Here is a 15174-nt window from a genome sequence, read left to right as displayed (position 1 = left end):
GGCATCTCTGCTACCTGAGAAGGTTGGGGGGAGGTATTTATAGGGTGCACCAAGCTGTTACCAATGAAGAGGATTTTTTTCTTTACAAGCCTAGAGGTGGCTCAGACAGAGGTGGATCATGCCACAGGACTTCAGACGATCTGCAGGGTTCTGGATTGGGGAGGGGCCATGACTCAGGCTCACCACTGCCTGGGAAGTCGGGGGAGGCAGGTGAACAGAAACACAATTTGAACCGTTTTGGGTTCGGCTGAATCTATTGGGCTGAACCCAAACCAGCCAAGGGTGATTTGGATGATTCGGACGCAGAGCGAATAGATTCAGACCAAATCCGAAATGGTCCAGTTTTTCTCCTCCTAAGCACGTGGTTCTACTCAGATGGATAGCAGCTCTCCAGGGGTTCAAGTAAAGGTCTTTCTTATCTCCTACTTTCTGATGCTTTTAACTGGAGATGATGGGGGGTAAACTCTGGGGCTCTCTGCATGCAAAACAGAAGCCATAGTCCCACCCCCCACCCCCCACCCCCCCCCCCCGGCCAATAGTCTGCAGACCTGTGGCACGTTCCAGCTTTGTCTGGGCCCCCTCCGGGCTTGTAAAGCAAAGCCCCTCTGGACTGATAACAAAAGAGGTTTCTTCTCTACATCTTACTCCTCCCTGCCTCTCTCCCTTCCTCCGAGTCCAGCCTCTAGCCAAGCAGGAAATTAAGCTTCCCTCCGGCACCTTCCAAAATCCGTTCCACACTGATTAGCATGAGACTGTTTCCCAAGCATGTTGGGCCTTCTTCCCTAGCCGGTTACCATTTTAAGCACCTGCAGATGGAGGAAGGCAGGGGGCCGGGAGAGAGACTGCAGATGGGTTGGGGTTGGGGAAGGGGGGGGGACGCTGCGTCCCAAGATCACCTGTTGTGGGATTCTGCGATGGTTGTACATGTGGGGCAGAATTGCACGCAGTCAATTGATGAATTGTCCATTTTGGTTAAGTGCCAGGAGCTAGTACGGATGTCAGCCCAGCCAAGAACTACTAAGGCCGTGTTCATGGGTTACTTTCAATGAGTAATCCCTTACACATTGACCTGACCCAATCAAGAGGCTGTGGTCTAAACCAGGGGTAGTCAACCTGTGGTCCTCCAGATGTCCATGGACTACAATTCCCATGAGCCCCTGGTCTAAACCATTTCCACAGCTCCCTGAGATTTCTTAAAATCAAAAACTCCCTTTCCAGAGAAACAGGAGTCCTCCACACGGGGAAACTGGATACAGGTTTGCCGACTCACAATTAGGACATTCCTGGAGGCTTGTGGGTGGAGACCAGGGATGAGAAGGTTTTGGGAGGCCCGGGACCTTAATGGGGTTTAATGTCATAGAGCCTGCCATCCATTTACTCTTGGGGAACCTGTCTCAGTAGTCTGGAGATCTGTTATAAACCTGGGAGTCCTACCTGGAGGTTTGCAACCCTATTTAGACATAGAGCTCCCAGCATGCATCTGCCTTGGCCCTGCCAGGTGAGACAGCTGGGAGCCGCCGGCCGGCCGTAATGTGGTAGAAGTCTGGACATTCTCATCTTCTGATCACCTCCCCACCCTCTCTTCTCTTCCTCCTTTCCCTCTGCCTTAGGAACACCACCGTGGTCAACTCCAGAGTCCTTTCTGTGACTGTGAAGCCGGCTCCCCGCTCTCTGCTCTCTCCCCTGGAGATTGAATTCTCCCACTTGTACAATGTAAGTGTTTGAAAGGGTGCATGACAGGGTGACCCAAAAAGTCAACTATGAATGTATAAACCGCCGCTCATGAGCCTTATCATCTGTTTTGCCAAAAGACTGGGTAATGCTTCTTTTTTTGTAAACACACCAGTAGGTAGGAGAAAGGCCATTTTTAATTGATTACAGCTAGCAGGCAGTGGAAATTAGCAGTATAACATCAATGTAGCGATATAGCATCATTACATGCCAAGCAAGCGTATCTCTCTTCTGCTATCGGAAGCCCTGTTACGACAACAGAGATAATCATAGAATCACAGAGTTGGAAGGGGCCACACAGGCCATCTAGTCCCACCCCCTGCTCAACGCAGAATCAGCCCAAAGCATCCTAAAGCATCCAAGAAAAGTGTGTATCCAACCTTTGCTTGAAGACTGCCAGTGAAGGGGAGCTCACCACCTCCTTAGGCAGCCTATTCCACTGCTGAACTACTCTAACTGCAGCCAAAGAGTGTGCAGGATTTGGGTCCAGCCTGCACTGAAGGTCTCCTTTCTGAACCAACACCCTGCTTTTTATCCCTAATCTTAGGTGGTAAACTGGGTTGATTACACCTGATTCCTCATTCCAAAGAAGCATAACACCTGGGCCATGTGCCATTCCCAGAGATAAGAGCAAGTGAATCCAGTCCCACTCAGGACCCTCCTTAATGTTCTACACCTGTAGATCCATCCCAGTTACAAGGAATTAGGTAAACATGTTTTTAACGTAGGACACTGCATATCACCATGAATCAGCAAAATAAGTCAAAGTCAAACGTATATAATGTGAGGAAAGACAAGACTTGTCACTAAACTCCTCATGGCGATATCTTCCACATCACTGCATCATCTTGGGGTGGCACACAACACTGTGGAAAATACCCTATATTAAAAGCCGTAAAACATATAAAGCCATAAAACATATAAATAATTTAAAATCACTAAAAGCTAACATTAAATGCCTACAGAGTTTCTGCCGTAATGGAGAGTAAGAGGAAAAATTTGAGAAAGAGAACATTTAAGAATCTCTCCTTGGAGACCCAGCTTGTTGTAGTGGTTTCTAACCTGAAGAACCATTCCCTCTCCACATGCAGTCAGCTGGGTGACCTTGGGTCAATCTCAGTTCTCTCAGAGCTCTCACTTACCTTGCAGGATGTCTGTCGTGGGGAGATGAAGGGCAGGCAATTGCAAGGTGCTTTAAGACTCTTTTGGATCAGAAGAAGCGGGGGCCAAAAAAGCAGTTTTTCTTCATCTCCTCATCTTCCTATGAACAGAGGCCCCCAAGTGAAACTAAACCTCAAAGCCTGACGCAGTTTCCATTCTACCCAAAACCCCTGTCTGCAGCCCCCGGACATAGCAGTAAAAATGGGCTCAGGCAGAGGCAAGCAATGGCCAGCCACCACTCAAAATCCCTAGGGAGTTGCCATAAGTGGCTTGACAGCATTCAGTCATATTTTTGACCACTGAAGGAAGCTGCATACAAGAGGAAGAGTTAATCTTCCCCACACATTTGGGTTTTATCATATTGAGGAATTATTGGATTGTTTTATCATTTAAAATGTGTTTTTTTTTATTGTTCCAATGTTTTTCTGTGCGCTGCCTTGGAGACCCTAATTCTCTCCCCTCCTCCTCTTTTTCTGCCCCTGGCAGGGAACCACCAACCAGACCTGCATTCTTTGGGACGACACAGATATGTAAGTCCAGTGGGGCCTGATGCATTTGCTCATTGACTGTTCTCATACCCAAAGGGCAGGGCCAAGCTAGAGACTGCGCTAAATATGGTTACTGCCCAAAATGGCACCCATGCATCTCGCTTCTTTTGCCCTTCCCTCATGCCTCTTCAGAGCCTCTTGTGGTGCAGGGTGGGAAGGCAGCAGAAATGCAGTCTGAAGCTCTGCCCACGAGGCTGGGAGTTCGATCCCAGCAGTCGGCTCAAGGTTGACTCAGCCTTCCATCCTTCCGAGGTCGGTAAAATGAGTACCCAGCTTGCGGGGGGGGGGGGTAAATGGTAATGACTGGGGAAGGCACTGGCAAACCACCCCGTATTGAGTCTGCCATGAAAACGCTGGAGGGCGTCACCCCAAGGGTCAGGCATGACTCGGTGCTTGCACAGGGGAGACCTTTACCTTTAATGCCTCTTCAAAGGACGCTCTCGTCTCACACAGCAGTGAATGGTTTCCTCACTGCCAGCAGCCCATGTGGCAGAATAAGGGACGGGGATGTGCAGCTCCTGCCATCGATGTGGTTGCTGTGGAGCAGACGGAGACACTGTGGATGGACAAGGGAGAGATGAACCAGGGTTGCCATCTTGTGTGGGAGGCCGGAGTTTAGTACGATGCCTGCCTCGGCTCTCCATAACAGCCACCCCATTCTCTCAGCACTCCGGCTGTGTAAGGCTGAACCATGAAGCCAGTTTTCTCAACGCTCGGCATTCTCTGCGGATCCGTGCCCTCCTCTCCCAAAAACCGTTTCCGCCAAGGTGGAGCTTCTTGTTACAGTGTTTGCTCCCCCCTCTTTTCTTTTTATAACATGCAAAATGGATTGGGGGGGGGGGGGAAGGTCCCAAGACCCATCATGGGCTCATTTGCATTTAGATAGATATTTAAGTGGCATTGTTAATAATGGTGCTTTGATCTAATAAATCCTGCCGCCTTGGATGGCTGCGTGCCAGAGAGGCGGATGCAATCTCCTCCCCCTCCCCCTCCCCCTCCCTCGCGCCCCACCCCGAAAATGCACGCTGGAGAAAGGAGGGGTCTCATCCTTGTTTTTGTTTTCGACTTGCACACTTGATTAAGGAGCTTGGCAGGAACTGATAAAATTGACAGCCGCTGCCGTGGAGTGATTTCGGCTGGGCTGGTGCGTTTCCCGGGACATCTTAAGGAAACAATTATTAGCTGCTTGGGGGCCCAGGTGGGCCAGGCTTCTTGTTGAGTTTCCACTTTTCCACTTTAGACTGTGTCTTGGCCGGGGTCAGGGGTCAGGTTTTCAGATGGTTACCAAACGGGAGGGTGTGTTTTTTCCGTAGCTCGCCTGGGAGGGACAGTAGGGTGGAATGGTTAGAGGCAGACCCAGATTGAATTCCCCAATTGGGCATGGAATTTACAGGGTGGGAGATTCCCCCTGACTTCTCCCTGTCCCTGGAAGAGTCAGCAGGGGTAGCTGGCTTGCATCTCTCTCTACGTAGTGACCCTGGACTTCCTTGGTGATCATACAGCCAAATACTAACAAGGTTTGCGTAGATTCAAGGGGGTCGCCGTGTTGGTCTGAAGTCGCACAATAAAATCAGAGTCCAGGAGCACCTTTGAGACCAACAAAGATTTATTCAAGGCGCGAGCTTTCGAGTGCAAGCACTCGAAAGCTCCCGCCTTGAATAAATCTTTGTTGGTCTTAAAGGTGCTACTGGACTCTGGTTTTATAAGGCTTGGATAGGCAGCTTGAAAAGTTATGGAGCTTTCTTCTGGCATTATTTGCTCCAAAATGGAGATGTTTGTCAATGTCCACAGTAGAGGCTAGAATTTGAAGCAATGGCTAAACTGACGACTTTGATCAGAGGAAATGTGATATCTATATTCATGGGTAACCAGAAAGCCCTTATTGACTTGCAGCATGAAAAGTGTGTTTGTGTGTGGGGGGGGGGGAGGGGGATGAACTGATGCCTTGTGGTTTTGAGGATTAAGAGGGAGGGGGATTAGATTTGGGGAGTTGAAGATTAAGGAGAGTTTTTAGGTCGTAGAAGAGGAATTTTATGCTGCAATTTTGTTACAGTTTTATAGAATAATAAAATCCTAGTGTTGGAAGGGGCCATTGAGACCATCTACTCCCACGCCCTGCTCAGTGCAGGATCAGCCTGAAGCATCCAGGATAAGGATCTGTCCAGCCACTGATTGAAGACTGCCAGTGAGGGGGAGCTCCCCACCTCCTTAGGCAGCCCCTTCCACTGCTGAACTACTCTGACTGTGATCCCCCCTCCCCATATCTAGCTTGAACTGTTCTACATGCAGCTGTAACCTGCCACGAGACTGTCCTCTGATAGCTGTGGGAAACAAACAAACAATTTTTCATGGGTTTAAACTATGTTTCTTTTGAAGTAAGTAATCGTATTGTAATTTTAGATCCCGCATTGAGCTGGTATTTATATGTCTCTTTGTCATTGAGAAACTTGGGACATTTCTTTGGCATATTTTATCTTTTTTTTCTTTTTTACTTTTCTGCATTGCCTTCTTTTAAAAAATCTAAAGGTTATTGTTGTTGTTGTTGCTGTTGTTGTTGTTGTTGTTGTTGTTATTAAATGTATTTGGCCAAAACTAACCAGGGCTTTCTTTACTACTTGCTTTACTACTGAGATCTTGGTAAAGCCTTATCTCACCAGTCCAGGTTCTGCCACAAAGAGGTAGGCAATGAAAAATCACTTCTTCCCTTGAAAAACCCACAGAGCTAACTACAAAACACCTTTCAACCCAATGTGCCCCCCCCCCCGCATATGCTCAGGCATGGTCAGAAAAGTCCAACTACAGGCAAAGGTGAGAATCCTATTATCCTGACTTTCCTAGTGTAGGAGAACCAGAGAGGGTGCATGTTTTTGGACTTCTTTGTAAATGGGTGAAGGGGAGGGGGGCATTTAAATCAAATACAGATCAGCATCTTCTTGTTTCCTTCCCTCCTAAACCCTGGGGAAGGGGAGACGCTCCTTCTCTTCCTCCCACCCCTCTCTGTCTGTCTAACCATGTCCAAGATTAGCCAACTGGCCTACGCCATTCAACTCTGCGGCAAGGCCCACATGTTGATCGGAAACGTCCTCCCCCTGTTCTCCCCATGGGTCGGGGAGCTCAAGTGTCTTCCATGCCTCCCCGCCTCTATCCCCCCAGTTCCCTTCTCCATCTCTCGGACTCTTTTGTCCCCCACCCGCAGCCTGAGAAGGTTGGGAGCCCTCCAGATTTCTGCCTCTCTTGCCTACCTCCCATTGTGTCCCGGCTTAAGTGGGACTCATTATGGGGTTTCCATGCTTACAAGTCACGTGGGGCTTCTTTAGCACTCAGAACTGGAGTGTTTGTGAGCCTTTTTTTTCGGGGAGGGGGGGGTTGAATTGTGGAGAGAAGGAGGAGGCGGAGGGCTCCAAGACAAACTACCGGGGAGAACAAATGAACGCCTGCCATTAAACTGGAGGACCCAGAGCCAGATAAGAGAATCCCCATCGAGGGAGGGAGTTGGGAGGAAGCGGAGACCGCTGGTACGGTAAATATCAGTGCCCCCTTGGGGGATTTCTCTCTGGGCTAGTGGTGGAGCAGCAGCACCCAAGAACAGGAAAGTTTTCTGTGCTTACCCAGGCTTTGAGCATGTGCATGTCTGAACATCCGTAGCTCATCATCCGGTAGATGAATCTGTGGCGGAGGGGGGGTGCTGGGGTGGCCTTGGTGGGTGGGGTTGGCCTTTGTTTACTTTCAAATGGCTGTTGGATCAACCCAAGTGGTGTGCCTGTAGCGATCCATGAACTGGCTCTCGCTTCATTTGCAGGTGGTATTCCCCCCACCACCACCTTTGGCACATGTATGGAACTGCTGCCTGGGACTTCCCCCTTTGCGTGGCTGTCATTTGCATGCTGCCTGTCCCCCTTGCTTCAGTTTACCCAGCAGGTCTGGGAAGATCTCTCCCGATGGATTGTTTTGTGGCCGCCTGGTTCCTTGAGGCCTCATGTCTCCGCAGGAAGTGGTCGAACTCTTCCGTTCAGTGGTGTGCAGTAGATTCCCCCCCCCCACACAGGAGGTACATGGGGGGCTGACTCCCGCTGAGATGCCGGGATGGAGACATTTCCGAGCTGTCAGCGGGGGCCCCCATGGAATCGCCCTGTGCATTGTTGCCCATGCAGCAAACCCTGGACGTGTCGGGAATGGCGAATGCGCCAGCGTCACCGATCCCGGCTGGCAGAGCTGCTGAGTGCGGAAGAAAAGGCCGCCTGTGAATGCCCTCCCCTTGACCCAGTGCATAATTTGACTTGCGAGGTCAACAAGAGCACAGCCGAGTTAAGTAGCCAGCTTTCCAAAGTGCAAAGAGCAGGTGGCGGAACTTGGAAGGGACTCCAAGACTGCCCAGTCTCTGTGCTGAAATGCCAAAGGGATTTTTTTTAATCTGTTTTTTTTTTAGCCAGCCTGGAAAAGAAAGAAAAGGGGGATAATAGCTTTTAAAAAATCCTTCTGTTCCTGTTTATTTCCCTCTCTGGGAGAGAAAAAAATACAGTGCTTTTGGATTGTATGACCTGTCACTTGCCTTCAGAGAGTTCTCCGTGCCCCTGAAGCCCAGGGAGAGGCTGTGGCTTGGTGGTCAATTATCTGCTTGGCATGCAAAACGGTCCAGGTTCAATCCCCACCATTTCCAGTTAAGGGAGAAGGTCATTTCTGGGCATGTCCTCTCCTCACATATTCGGAAGCTTCTGCATGCTAGGATGGGCATTTCTGCCTAGTGCATTTCCGCACAGCGGTCAAAATGGTGAGACGCCTGCGACCTGCAATGGCATGATAGTAAATCATGCTGTTCATCCCCTCCACACTCCCCTGCCGTGTCTTCCCCTTCACACATGCTGCACAAACAGACTCACTACTCTTCGGCCTGTCAATCAACGGGGTCAACCAATCGGTGGTTTATTGATCTTGCCCCCTTTTATTTTGTACTTGAGACTTACACGTAGCAATTCATATTCAGTTCAATAAAACCACATTCCTACATTATTTAAAGCCTCCCACCCCCCCCCCCCCAAATAGCACGGCCGGTAAGCGGAGGGAATGGGGAGGGACGCAGATCCCCCCTGTGACATTTAAAACAGCTGAAATGCGAGGAGCTGTGAGGATTTGCAACAGTAAGACAAGATTCTTATTTCTTCTTGTGTAGGATCAGTCCGTCAATAGCTATTAGCTATGGTGACTATGGAGAACCTCCACGATGTCGGGAACCCGCTTGCTAACTGAAAAAACAGGGTGCCCCTTTGAAGAAAACGTCACGCCAGGCCTGGTGAACGATACAACAGGAACAAGCTTTATTTCAGCAACGTGGAGTCCGCTGGTATGGAGTAAGAGCTTCCACTGAACTCCAGGTGGAAGCTCCCTTTTATACAAAACCCACCTCCTTAGGCTGTATTGCCCCACCCAGTACTTGCGGAGGGAACATGCTGATACAATCATGACTCATGCACATATGCGAGGTTTTCCGGGGTTCCTGATGGCCCATTTTCCTGGAACAAAGGGCCATCTCCGGGCCCTTGTCAAAAGGTGGAGGGGGACATTGAGGTTCTTTAGCGGCCATTGCCACCTCAACGATCGGGTGGGGCGCCCAGCTGCCGGCTTGCCTATGATCACCATGCCCTACCTCCGTGATCGCGGGCGCCTCTGATGGCGGGGTTCGGTCCGGTTCCCAAGCCACCAAGGACCGAACCACGACATTCTGCCCCCCCAAAGGTCCATTCTCCAACCCCCCGGGACGGCCAGGATACCGCTTGTGGAAACGTTCAGTGAGTCGGGGCGCAAGGACGTCCGCTGCCCAGACCCATTCCCGGTCCCCCAAAGCGAAGTCCTTCCATTCCACGAGGTACTGCAACTTCCCCCTGTGGAGTCTAGAGTCCAGGATATCCGCCACCTCGTGGTGCTCCCCCCCCGGCAGGACCTCGGGCGCTGGCGGGGAAACCACGGGGTGCCAAACGTCACCGTCCGGAGTTTTTTTTAGAAGGCTCACGTGAAAGACGGGATGGATGTGCCGGAGGTTCTTGGGGAGCTTGAGCTTGACCGAAACTTCGTTGATCGGGGCCAAGACCTCGAAAGGCCCCAAAAACCGAGGGCCTAGCTTCTTGCTGGGCAAATTCAACCGTAGGTTCCGGGTGGAAAGGTAAACTCGATCCCCCGGTCGGATCTCTTCAGCTGGTCGTCTCTTCCGGTCGGCGTCCTCTTTCTGCGCTGCCTTGACTTTGTGGAGCTGCTCCTGCAGCGACTTCCAGCAGCTCCCGGCACGCTTCCCCCACTCGCGAAGGTCGGCCGATTCCCGGGCGGGGACCTCTCCAAGCTCCGGGAAGTGTCTCAGGTCTGTCCCGTAGACGACGGCAAAAGGCGACATCTCCGTGCTGCTGTGGTCTGCGTTGTTGTACGCGAACTCGGCCAGGGGGAGCAGGGGCACCCAGGTGTCTTGATGATAGGAACCGAAACACCGCAAGTACTGCTCCAGTACTTGATTAACCCGCTCGGTCTGCCCGTCCGTCTGGGGGTGGTAAGCGGAGCTCAGCCCTTGCTCGATGTCTAACAGGCGCAGGAAAGCTTGCCAAAACCGGGACACGAATTGTGAGCCCCGATCGGAAATCACCTTGTCCGGCAGCCCGTGCAGTCGGAACACGTGATCCAGGAACATCCGAGCCAACTGTGAAGCACTGGGGACACTGGCGCAAGGAATGAAATGGGCCTGTTTGGAAAATAGATCTACCACCACCCAGATCACCGTTTTCCCCTTGCTGGGAGGCAAGTCTGTTATAAAGTCCATGGAGATCACTGACCACGGCCGGGTCGGGACCTCGAGCGGGTGCAGCAGACCTTTCGGCTTGCCAACCCCCGGCTTGCAGGTCAGGCAGACAGGACAACCACTGACGTAAGCTTTTGTGTCCCGCCGCAGACTGGGCCACCAAAACCGCCGCCGGGCCAACTTCCAGGATTTTACGAAACCGAAGTGCCCGGCGGTCTTAGCATCGTGGCAGAGGCTGAGGGCTTCCCGTCGTAGCCCTTCCGGGACGTAGACAGCCTCCCCCCTCCGCCAGAGACCGGAGTCCAAAATCAAAGAGTCCCGGAGCTCAGCCAGCTCCTCGTCTGTCCCGTAGGCTGCCACTAGGCGGTCTCGGAGCGGGGCGGTCGCCGGGTCGGGCTCCCATTCCTCCCTGGCCCGACGCCTAGTGACGACCCCCCGTCCCAGCTGCTCCTCACCAAACACGGACCTGGTGCAGGGAGCGTACCCCTCCCCATAATGCGGCAGACGGGAGAGGGCGTCCGCGAGGAAATTCTCTTTGCCGGGGATGTGACCAAGCTTGAAATTGTACCGCGAAAAGAACTCCGCCCACCTCATCTGCTTGGCGTTCAGGGATCGCGGCTGCCGGAGCGCCTCCAGATTCTTGTGATCTGTCCAGACCTCGAACGGCTCCTCTGTTTCCTCCAGCCAATGCCGCCATTCGGTGAGGGCGAACTTAATCGCAAACGCCTCCTTCTCCCAGGTAGACCAGTTCCGCTCCGTTTCGGCGAATTTTCGTGAGAGGTAGGCCGCCGGCCTCAGCTGTCCCGCCTTGTCTCGCTGCAGGAGAACCGCCCCGGCTGCTGCGTCGCTGGCGTCGACTTGTACCACCATCGGCTGGGTTGGGTCGACGTGCAGTAGCGTGGGCTCAGACGCGAAAGCTTGCTTGAGGGCCAGGAACGCTGCCTCCGATTTCTCATTCCAGCCGAGCGCTGTGCTGGGCCGCGTGGCGCGAGGACCTCTCCCCTTGGTACCTAGCAGGTCCGTGAGGGGAGCCACTACGGAGGAGTATCTGGGGATGAAGCCTCTAAAAAAGTTAGCAAACCCCAGGAAGCTTTGTAGCTGTTTCCGGGTGCGGGGCCTTTCCCAGGCCAGCACCGCCTGCACCTTCTCGGGGTCCATAGCTATGCCCTGGGCTGAGATGCGGTAGCCCAAATAGTCCAGGGAGGGACGGTGGAATTCGCACTTAGCCAGCTTCACGTATAGGTGGTTTGCCAGCAGGCGCTTTAACACCTCCCTCACCAGGGTCACGTGCTCTTGGGGATCTTGGCTGTAGATCAGGACGTCATCCAAATAAACAACCACCCCCTGAAACAGAAGGTCCTGCAACACCTCATTAATTAGACTCATGAAAACCCCAGGTGCCCCGCTTAAACCGAACGGCATCACTTTAAATTCGAATTGTCCCAATTGACAGTTAAACGCTGTTTTCCACTCATCCCCCTCCCGGATGCGTACCCGGTAGTACGCCTCCCTTAGGTCCAGCTTAGTGAACAGAGTCCCTTTGCCCAGCCGGGCCAGCAAATCCGGGATCAGCGGGAGGGGGTAAGCGTTCCCCGCTGCGATGGCGTTGAGGCCCCGGTAGTCCTGGCACAGCCGACGGGACCCATCCTTTTTCCGGACGAACAAGACTGGAGCTCCCATGGGACTGGAAGCGGGCCGGATGAAACCTCGGGCCAGATTTTTACCCAAAAACTCCCGGAGGTCCTTGAGCTCACCCTCACTCATCTTGTAGATGCGCCCTTTGGGTAGTACCGCCCCCTCTGGGATGTTGATAGCGCAGTCCGTGCGGCGGTGTGGGGGTAGCTCGTCCGCTTCCCGCTCGCTGAAAACGGCTGCGAGGTCTCGGTACTCTGGCGGGACCTCGGGCTCTGGTATCTCCTGCTGCGCCGCCGCCGCTCCCCTGGGACGCGCCGCCGTCCTCTTGTGGCTGGAATTCTCGTGGGGGACCCGATGCCGTGCACCCACCGTCAAGTCGAACTTCAGGGTCCCCGCCTGCCAGTCCACCACGGGGTTGTGTTCCTTCAGCCAATCCAGGCCCAACACCGCCCGATATCCCGCTACGGGGACCTGGATCAGCCACCGCAGCTCTTGGTGGTCCCCTATGTGGATGGCGATAGGACCCACCTCCTCCCCGAAAGGTCCCCCCTGAATCGGGCTGCCGTCCATCTGGACGAAAACCAGGGGAACCTTCCGAATGCGCTTCGGTAGCCCCAAAGCCCGGGCTATCTGGGGGTGGACCATGCTGTGGTCGCATCCAGAGTCCAAAAGAGCCTCCCCCACCCAACTTAGTCCGTTCTCCGGGTTCCGGAGCTCTAAAATTACCACGTTCGGAGGTCGCGCCTCATGCTGTAGGGGTTTTCCCTCGCACCGCGGGACCTGCTGCCCGGCGCCGTCTACAGCAGGTCCTGGCCGTTTCCCGTCGCCTGGGCGCTTCCCGGTTCGTTGCGGAGGTCCTCCGCCCGGCGTGCCTGCTGGGGGCGTGTCGCACCTCCCCCCTGGGAGAGCCCGCGGTCCTCCCCCCTTGCCGTTGGCACGCTGCTGCGAAATGTCCTGACCCCCCGCATTTCAGGCACAGACCTTCCCGGCGTCTCCTTTCCCGCTCGGGGTTCGGGGGTCGTTTGGGGCGAGAGTTGTCGGGGCCCGGTCTCGGCGCCTCGGCTGACCCGCCTTTGGCCTCCCGGGGGGGTGCGGCGGCCCAACCCAGGCTGGCTTCCAGCTTGGCGACCACAAAACACCACCCCTCCAGTGTAGACAGATCTTCTTCCGTCCCCTTGATCACGGCCCATTCCCTGAGCTTCGGGTTAAGGCCCTCCCGGAAGTACTCGATTTGGGTCTCCTCGTTCCAGGAGAACACCTTGCCTGCTTCCCTCCGGAAAATGTCTATATAGTCCATAACCCCCCTAGTACCCTGTCGAAGTCCCTTGATCCGACTCTTTGCCTTGTCCTCAGCCTGGGGGTCCTGGAATCGTCGGCGGAGCGCGACCACGAAGTCCTGCAGGTCCCGAGTTGCCGGGTCGCCGCGCTCGGCCAACCCTAGGTACCACTGACCCGCCTTGCCCTGGAGACACGAGGCCACCCCCCAGACCAAGTCCTCGGAGTCCTCATACCGGTCTCCATACCTCCGGGCATGCGTCAGCGCGTGGAGGAGGAACTGCGGGAGGTCGTCCGGCGTCCCGTCGAAACGCGCCTTAAGCTCTGGGGGGGAACGTTTTGGAGAGTAGTCCGACCCCCTCCGGATCCGGGATTCTCGGCGTCCGCCGTCTCGTCCTGCTCCGCTCCACCGGCTACCAACTTGCCCAACGACGCCGTGCCGCTCCCTGCCTTGCACGTCGCTCCTGCGTTGGTCCGGCTCTCGCCGCCCCGTCGGCTCACCCGCTCCCCCGAGATCCTCTGCTGTCTCGCCTCTCCGCTGGCCGTCTCGCCTACTCGGGACTGAAAACTGCTCCGGGTCGGGGTCCGGGGCCCGCTCACCAGTGCCGGGCTCGTCCTCGTCGCTGGAGACGTCCTCACTCGACACGATCCCCTCCGCCGTTGTATTACCAGTCCCTCCGGGCCCGGCCCGAGCTTGCTCACGGGCTTCAGCTGCCTGCAAGCGCCTGGCCAAGTCCGCCATGGCCCGCCGCAGGTCCTCTAGGGATTCCTCAGGTCCTACCGGGCGAAGCGCCTGCCTCAGCTGGGTGTCCCAGGTTGGGGCCAACCCCCCAGACCTCGGCGCGCTCCCCGCCGTGCTTGGGAACCCCATGGCCCGGCGCCTTCCCTTGGCCGCCGCTGCCGAGGGTCTCGGGGTCCCGGACAGCTGCTCCTGGCCCCCCGATTTTCGGAGGAAATCTCCCGGGGACATTAAACTCATGTTCCCGGGGTTCGTGGGGGTCGAGACCGCCCCGTTGCTTGAAAACGCCATCTCTGGATCCGTCCCGATAAGCGCTCGGATGCGATGCCGACCCTGGAGTTCGGTGGGAAGCTCTTACGATGTCGGGAACCCGCTTGCTAACTGAAAAAACAGGGTGCCCCTTTGAAGAAAACGTCACGCCAGGCCTGGTGAACGATACAACAGGAACAAGCTTTATTTCAGCAACGTGGAGTCCGCTGGTATGGAGTAAGAGCTTCCACTGAACTCCCTTTTATACAAAACCCACCTCCTTAGGCTGTATTGCCCCACCCAGTACTTGCGGAGGGAACATGCTGATACAATCATGACTCATGCACATATGCGAGGTTTTCCGGGGTTCCTGATGGCCCATTTTCCTGGAACAAAGGGCCATCTCCGGGCCCTTGTCAAAAGGTGGAGGGGGACATTGAGGTTCTTTAGCGGCCATTGCCACCTCAACGATCGGGTGGGGCGCCCAGCTGCCGGCTTGCCTATGATCACCATGCCCTACCTCCGTGATCGCGGGCGCCTCTGATGGCGGGGTTCGGTCCGGTTCCCAAGCCACCAAGGACCGAACCACGACACACACTCAGGGGCACTAAGCGTTTGGATTCCAGAGGCAAGAGTTGATGCCTTGGCCTCCATGCCTGTTATTGGCTCTCTGGAAGAACTGGTTGGCCCCTGTGTGAGACAGGATGTTGGACTAGACGGACCCTCCCTGGTCTGCTCCAACTGGACTCTTTTCATGTTCTCATCAGGGGAAGGTCTCGGCCACTCTGCCCTGCTGTTGGCCAATCAGAGGAACTGGTTGGCCTCTAATGAGATGGGATGCTAGACTAGATGGACCACTGGTGCAAGACAGCAGGACTCTTCTGATGTCAACAGAGGCCTCTGTGCCCTGTTGTTGGACCGCCAGAAGAACTGGTTGGCCACTGTGAGATGCTGGACTAGACAGACCATTGGTCTGACTCAGCAGGACACTCCTGATATCCTCAACAGGGGAAGATCTCTACTGTTTTCTGTCCAGAGGAGCTCGTTGGCTACTATGAGAG

The 15174-nt window shown here is 54.5% G+C and overlaps 1 protein-coding gene across 2 annotated transcripts in view; it reads left to right on the top strand.

Moving 5' to 3' along the window:
- The window catches only part of ADGRB1 (adhesion G protein-coupled receptor B1), a 273806-nt gene that overhangs the window by 159327 nt on the left and 99305 nt on the right, over positions 1–15174 (top strand). For both annotated transcript variants that reach the window (XM_077351362.1, XM_077351361.1), the window contains exons 16-17: positions 1611–1713; positions 3379–3422. In XM_077351362.1, the coding sequence (XP_077207477.1) occupies positions 1611–1713; positions 3379–3422 (147 nt within the window). The remainder of the gene's footprint in view (positions 1–1610; positions 1714–3378; positions 3423–15174) is intronic.

This window comes from Paroedura picta, chromosome 9, assembly GCF_049243985.1.
Source record: "Paroedura picta isolate Pp20150507F chromosome 9, Ppicta_v3.0, whole genome shotgun sequence".
Lineage (NCBI taxonomy): Eukaryota > Metazoa > Chordata > Lepidosauria > Squamata > Gekkonidae > Paroedura > Paroedura picta.
Note: the sequence above shows the minus strand (reverse complement) of the source record. Positions and strands in the feature narration are given on the sequence as shown.